Genomic DNA, 7,608 nt, shown 5'->3' with positions numbered 1-7,608 from the left:
ATTTTAAAATTTTGCTGCTATTTATATGTGTGCATTTGAGCCAAGAATCTTTACAAAATTTTGTTATGCTTGCATAATGACAATAAACACTCTTGATTCTTGATACAGTTAAACCGATAGAGCAGATATAGTAACATATTACCATGTCTTAATTTTGTGACTGTATTCTTAAAAATGTAATTTTTCGTTCATTTATGGTCTCAGTGAAACAGAATTTACAGGCCTGTCAAATATGAGATTAATTTCTCTTCAAAATAAGACTCACAGTCTAACTTTGTATTTTGTCCTGTTTTCATTTTTTCTTACATTTCATCTATTTGCTCTTTTTCATGGTGTTGAAAAAAGCCTCCATAATAACGTGTAATCCATGTGTGAAGAGAAGTGAACCACTCCCAGGGTAAAAACAGCTCCCTCCCCTCTTCCTCTTCTCCTCCTCCCACCGGACTTGTCACCAGGTGACGATTACACTTCCTGATACACCTGGTCAGGTCAACAACAACGAGCAGATACCGGAATAACCTGCTGCACCCCGTCTGTCGCATGAATTCACCTCCAGCAATATGAAAAGCGACACAGCTGACTTCATCGTTAAGATCAGATGATCGTGAGTGCATTTACTCATTAATTACAAAAAATAAAAATCTTCAATGAACGGAGATTTGTTGATTGTTGACGCAGGATGAACCGAAGTTAGCGAAATGCTAGCCAGGCTGTTGGGCTGAGTTAGTGTTTAGCGGGTCATATTTCTCTGCAGCTGCTGTTTTAATGAATGAGAATCCACATTCAACTGAAACGCTCTGCTTCTTCTCCGGCAGAAACCTTTCTGCCAAACTCCGTTCAAAAATCTTGCAGTTTAAGGTTTTTCTCCTCCGTGGGCTGAAGAAACTCCAGACGTGGCAGAAAGCGAGTAACGACGTTTGAGAAGTGACTTCTGAACTTCCGCGGCTGCGTTTTCAAACTTTTAGGCTAAATAACATTTTGAAGCTGCTCCCATCGAAACAGTCCAAACAGGCGAACCCGAGCTCGCGTTACAGACGTTCAGATTTATTTAAATGCCCGAAGGCTTCTCGATGTGACGAATGTGTTTCTTTGTAGCCGACAAGTTTCGACGTCCTGAGGATTTACGGCTTTCATTTGGTCCAGAAGTGAGTTCATTAACTTGACTGATTGTTGAATGGAGTTTGACAGTGTTTGTTTAATTTTAGAATTGTATCAAGTAAACATTTTCTTCAATCTTGCAATTAACAATGGAAAAAATTAAATAAAAAGAGTGTGAAATAAGAAGCTCATCTAAAACAACAGGCTTTAATTGGTGTTGCTTTGTTAATGAATTAAAAAGCACAAACAAGAAAGATGGAAGACGACAAATACATCATCAGTTTTATTCATGTTTAAATCATTTTTTCCTCTAAAACTCAACAAGGTTTCATCATCAAACGTAAACCTTTTTTTAGAAGAAGAAGATGAATCAGCTTTATTGACAGTATATATATTTTTACATACGTACACACACACTGAATTTGTCTTCTGCCCGTCCGGTGGGGGAATCGAACCGGTGACCCTCCGATCACAAGCCGCTTCTCCAACCTCTGGGCCACGGCTGCCCCCCCCAATTCATGTTATGAACTTAAAAAACTAAACTTGAAATCACTTTCTTTAAAACTGAATTAAACCTTAAAAACTGTTTTCAAAGTTAAATACAGCAGCCGTAAATTTTCAGATGTTTAAATGTTTAAATCAGATGTTTAAAATCATTACAGTTTTTGACCTTTCAGACACGTTTGATCGTATGTTCTGATCTGCTGTGTTCACTCAGCAAAACATGACTCAGCTTTTAACTCAATAACGAGACATGTTGGTTTAGTATGGGCTTCCTGTAGTCCTGCTGCATGAGTCATGATTCAGCTTCTTAAGACTTCTGAATGTGATGTGGATTTAACAGGAATATGTGAATGAATATTTCGCAGTCTGATAATCTGAAGTCATAAATACTGAATATGTAGTGCATACTAACACGAATCAGAAAAGTTCCACAAAATTACACAAGGCCCTTCAAAACAACTTAAAGGGCTGGTACGCTCAAATACCCAGCAACATGTTTCCTGTGCCAGTGGAACCAGTGGGATAATGGATTATTTGCTGAGCTTTTGGTCCACTGACTGTCCCCTGGTTGTGTAATGGATACCGGACTCTGTGTTTTCAGGATGGCTGACGGTATGAAGACTCAGCTGGTGAGTGCCATTCACCTGCAGGAGGTGGAACTGCAGGAGAAACCTACAGACAAGCCACGGGGCAGCAAAAACAACAAGAGTGAGTCTGAGAACTGTAATCAAGAGACAATCTGAAATGATTGATGAAGGGAGGATAAGAAGAGAAAATCATCTTCAGGAGACTGGCTGTGCAGCCTGCCTCATGTAAATTAGCTGGATGCTAAAAACTCATGTGAAGAGGCATCAGAGTTGGGAACACACCTGAGCTTCTGTTGTTCTTCCTCCAGCCACCCGATGGCAGCAGAACCTCTCAGAGCCTCTTTTACAGTCAGACAATGTTTTAAATTAATTAGCATAAAGCCGTTGCTTTTTAACTTCACATTTTTAACTTGCAGCCTCCTGAGAAACAGATGTCATTTGAGTCATTCTTTATTTAAACACTGCAGCTGCAGTTTGTTCCAGCTAAGGAACAAATCACATTAGAGAGACAACAAGAACATCTGAGACCAACTGAAGCAGCAGCAACAAACTTAAAATCCTGCTTTTTGTCCTCAGTTTGAACGTCTGATCCTATGACTGAAGTTAAACTCTTGGAGCACCTGGTAATGAAGAGCTGTGGCAGAGAAAGAATCAGCACTTTTATGTTTTACACAATCCACCGAACTTGTGACTCGTGTCACAGTGTCTGCCAGTCTGATCCGGTCTGACTGGTTTCTTTGTTTCTTTCAGCTCATGAATGAATGACAAACGACATGAATCAGTGAAACGTCTCGTTGGTGTTCTCTCTCAGATGAGCTTTCTTCATGTTTGATGTGACTTTGTGTTTGTGCCACAGCTGATGAGACGTTCACTGTCGAAGACGCCGTTGAGACGATCGGCTTCGGTCGGTTTCACGTCCTGCTCTTCGTCATTATGGGGAGCTCGAATGTGAGAAGTCGAACACACGTTGACACTGATCAGCTCATCGAATGTCTGAAGGTCAGGACAGACTGGACTGATGGGTTGTGTGTGTGTGTGTGTGTGTGTGTGTAGATTGTGGAGGCCATGGAGATCATGCTCTTAGCTATTGTTTCTCCTGAGATTCGATGTGAATGGCATCTGGTGGACTGGCAGGTGGCCCTGGTCTCCACGGTGAGTAACAGCAATCAGATCAGAGCTGTTATCAGTAAACATATTGATCACTGCTGATTGCTGTGGTACTGCACACAGTGACTGTGGTACTGCACACAGAGACTGTAGTACTGCACACAGTGACTGTGGTCCCATGTGTCAGATGGTGTTCCTGGGCTTCATGCTGTGTGGAGTTCTGGGAGGATACATTGCTGACAGATACGGGCGCTGGAAGGTGAGAAACATTTTTTAATTCTGATTTGCTTCAAGCACGCATTCTCACTGTAGTTCACATTTAACCTGTCTGTGTACTGCTGTGTACATCCTCAGGTGGTGTTTGGAGGTTTTGTGTGGAGTGCGTACTTCTCTCTGCTCACATCATTCGCTCCGTCGTATGGTTGGTTCATCTTCCTACGCAGCATGGTGGGCTGTGGGGTGGCAGGAGTGTCACAGGGGTCGGTACACACAGACACACACACACACACCTGACACGCACGCTGCTGTTGTTGTTGCTGTTTTTGTTGTCGTTGTGGAGAGCAGAATGTAACTGCTGCTGTTGTCTCAGGTTTGTGCTAAAGACGGAGTTCATCCCTGCGAAGTATCGACCCTTCCTGCTGCCTCTGGCGACAGTGAGCTCCTCTTCATCACTTTGTGTGCTCAGAGTTTACTTTTTCTGGTGTCAGCAGTGAAGGCACCACCAAAGGAGATCTTCATGGTGGTGAGAAGAGTCTGCTCAGACAGCTTAGACTTCTGTGTGTTTCTGATATGAAGAAAAAGAAGCAGAAGTGTCTGCTGGTGCGAATCCTGGGCTCACAATATGCAGTATTTGGTTGTATGTGTTTGGTTGGGTTACATTTTCCCCTTCAGAAGCCCCTCGGGACTTTGTTGATAATGTTTGATGCTCTTATTGGTGTTATTTTTGTGGAGGAGACATCTGATGATGTAAACACTCTGTTTGAGTTCCCATCAGGAAGAACGTTGTGTTCAGGATGAAAAACATGAACACGGAACAGCTGGTTTGTTCTTGGTCCATCACCATCACATCTACATGTCTGTTAACAGGTGTCCATCTGTTGTCCAGCAGGGATCTTCATTCTGTACATGTGTTCATGATGAAGTTCACACAGGTGTTGTCAGACTCACTTGTGTCTGATGTGATGTCATCAGTTGAGATCTCCCAGCATGCTCTCTGTCTCTGTGTGTCAGATCTTCTGGATGATAGGCTCCATGCTCATCATCATACTGGGAATGTTAGTGGTTCCCACTCTGGGCTGGAGGTGGATGATCCGGATCTCCGTCGCTCCCAGTGTCCTCCTCATCTTCCTGTTCAAGGTGAGACATCAGCTGTCTGTCCTCACCTGTCTAAGTGCTGAAGCAGAAAGATATGTCTTATCACAGAATGTTTGCTGCAGTGACTCCGGGGGTGTCTGTGTCTCGGGTCAAACTGACGTCTGTCTGTCTGTCTGTATCTTAATGTCAGTTTATTCCTGAGTCAGCTCGTTACAACGTGTCAGCAGGAAACATCCAGGCTGCTGTGGAAACTCTGAAGAAGATCGCTGAGATGAACAGAGCGTCTCTTCCGCCAGGACGCCTGGTGGAGCCATCAGTGGTAAGTTGACTCTGGGGTGAAACATCCACAGCCAGTCCTGACTGGTTTTAACTGGGTGTGAATGAAGAAACTGGACTCCACGAAAACACTGATGATTTCAGGAATCCTGAAAATCAAGCTAAGACATTCTGTCAAACCTGACACTGTGAACCCTAACAGCTTGTGGAGTCTTCATCATTGCAGGTTCACATCAGACACAGACCTTCAGAAGTGTATTTGAAGGTGTTAATGTAAGCGGCCTAATGTGAAAATCCCTGCTGCTTCTGTCTGAAAGTCAAGTTCAGTTTTACCCGATGTCCTTCATGTCTGTGTCTCAGAGAGAAAGAGGCAGCTGGAGGATTCTGCTCAGCTCATCATTCAGGAGGACATCTTTGCTGCTCTGGTATTCATGGTAATGTTTCTGTTCGTCCTTGCTCCCAAACTGCTCACAAGGCCAGCTGCCCATCTTTGGTTTTAGATCACATGCAGAATTTTCTCTTATTGGAAGCTTCTTATTCCATTTGAAGCAACATGACAAGTTGTTGTTAACTTGAGTTGTCTTCACTTCAGATGCTCCATGTACACTGACTGTAGATAAATCTGGTTGACACGAGAGCTCCCCCTGGTGGCTGGCTGCAGTACAGCTAATAAGCCCCTCCCCCTCCATGTTAACAGATGTGACATGAGCCAAACTAAAAACTCAAAGTATGCGTCAAATAACTTTTTTCCAAAGATGACTTCTGTCATTTTAGGTCATCCGTATCACCCTGATGTTTAGTCAAGTGTTCATTTTTCTAATCTGTTTGGTTTTGATTTGTTATTTGTTGCGTTCACAAGGGGCTGAAACATCAGGAGCGACAGCTTGCGCTGCTCCTGATTGGCTCAGATGGGATAATGGGTGGAAACTTGATACTGTGGCTCCAGCTCCCAAATACTACTGTGCAGACTCTGGCTCCAAATGACATCACAAGAACAAGATAGCAGCGATCGCATCAGGGTTATTTTGGCTTTAGCACAGTGGGTGGAAGTGGAGACACATCAGCCATCTTCATATGTCGATAGTCAGTACAGTAACACATGGGAAGCTAAGCTAACCACTCAGTTTAACACTTCTAGCTGACTTCAGGCTGATTACAGAAATGAGTCTTTACTGACATCAAAACAATAAATACACTTAATGTGTACTAGACATCGTGAAGTACAGAGCAAGACAGGAGGTATTGTGGGCTTTATTATCTGTACAGTGTATGACTGTAGACTGAGTAGACTCTCTTTTCAAGTGAGGAAGAACTGCTGCCAACAACTTCTCTTTAGTCTGACTTAGTGAAATACTGTAGTTCTTCACAGAGTGTCAAATTCAACTAGTCAAGCAAAACTATCTTGTAGTAAATTAAACATATTTCTTCTGTTACTCATTATGACTAGTGATTTATTGTCCAGTCACATGAGAATTTATCAAATTTAAGGTCTGCTTGTTGGAGTGACAATGAAGTGCACTTAATTCAGTAGAATGAAGATGTTTCAGTGTATTAGTTTGTTATGTGATCTCTCATACTACAGGTTTGTGGCCTCCTTCATATACTACGGTTCGGTGCTGAGCAGTTCGGAGCTGTTGGAGAAGAACTTGCTGTGCATGACGGATGCAGGTCCAGAGCATCAGGTCAAACACCGTCATGAGGATGGACTGTGTTACTGCATCCCCTTTGCAATGAGTGACTACCAGACACTGCTCATCAGCTGCCTGGGGGAAGTTGCATGTAAGAACTGAGACCAAAGCTGTTAACAAATATGTACAGTTTGATTGGTGTTCATGCCTCTCCTCTCCTGGCCCCCCCTCCAGTGGTCCCGCTAAACATCGGGCTGCTGACCGTGTTTGGGCGGAAGATGAGCCTGACAGTGCTACAGCTGCTGGCGGCCATTTTGTTCATGATGCTCAACATTTGCACCACCATGTAAGGGGCTCAGAAACTTTTCTTCTCTGTGTGCCGTTACACAGAGACTGGGATTATGAAGTCCTCTAGTCTGACTAGATGTATGTTTTCTGTTCATGTTCCTGTTTTTCTCTACAGGTTTGGGTTCACTGTGTTACTGTTTCTGCTCCGGTCACTCGTCTCAATGAACTTCAATGTGGTTTATATTTACACCGCTGAGGTACATCCAGATTCTGCAGGTTTTGGTGGAGGTTCTTACTGATCCAGGTCTCAGGTGAGAGGTGTGTTTGTTTTCAGGTGTATCCCACTGCAGCTCGGTCTCTGGGGATGGGCTTCTGCACGTCATTCAGTCGGATCGGGGGAATGATCGCTCCGTTCATTGCTCAGGTGAGTTCATTGTTCAGGTGAGTTTTTCTGTGTTTCTACCGTTCATGTTTGACAATGTTCTGTGTGTCCTTCAGGTGCTGATGTCACAATCAGTAATTCAGGCTCTCAGTCCGTTTGCTGTGACCTGTGCCGTGTGTGCTTTGGGAAACTTTTTGTTACCAATAGAAACTAAAGGACGAGCTCTCCTGGTGAGCAACACTTCACTGCTTACACTCTTTCCTTATCAGTTTATTTATTTGATATTTTCATTTCATTATATGTTGCTCTTTTTTTTTCAGCAAAACTCCTGACGGCATCTACAAAATAAACAACTTGTTGTTTTATCACTGTTATATCTGTAATGTAAAGACATTAAATATGTTACTGGTATTACAGGCAGGAT

General features: G+C 43.1%; 1 protein-coding gene across 2 annotated transcripts; it reads left to right on the top strand.

Annotated features, from left to right (window-relative positions):
- The first annotated feature begins 424 nt into the window (after positions 1 to 424).
- Positions 425 to 7,595, top strand: svopl (SVOP-like). Of its 2 annotated transcripts, none has more exons than XM_046379712.1 (16): positions 425 to 604; positions 2,204 to 2,310; positions 3,046 to 3,137; positions 3,243 to 3,341; positions 3,484 to 3,555; positions 3,651 to 3,775; positions 3,886 to 3,949; positions 4,527 to 4,652; positions 4,801 to 4,929; positions 5,247 to 5,320; positions 6,469 to 6,665; positions 6,749 to 6,860; positions 6,978 to 7,059; positions 7,137 to 7,226; positions 7,301 to 7,414; positions 7,505 to 7,595. In XM_046379712.1, the coding sequence occupies exons 2-16, from the start codon at positions 2,205 to 2,207 to the stop codon at positions 7,514 to 7,516; spliced, it is 1,494 nt and encodes a 497-aa protein (XP_046235668.1). In that variant the 5' UTR covers positions 425 to 604; position 2,204; the 3' UTR covers positions 7,517 to 7,595. The 2 variants fall into 2 exon arrangements, with proteins under 2 accessions (XP_046235668.1, XP_046235669.1); XM_046379713.1 differs by lacking the exon at positions 425 to 604 and adding an exon at positions 950 to 1,145.
- The last annotated feature ends 13 nt before the right edge of the window (positions 7,596 to 7,608 follow it).

This window comes from Scatophagus argus, chromosome 22, assembly GCF_020382885.2.
Source record: "Scatophagus argus isolate fScaArg1 chromosome 22, fScaArg1.pri, whole genome shotgun sequence".
NCBI classification, from domain to species: domain Eukaryota; kingdom Metazoa; phylum Chordata; class Actinopteri; family Scatophagidae; genus Scatophagus; species Scatophagus argus.
This window is presented reverse-complemented; position numbering and strand designations above follow the sequence as displayed.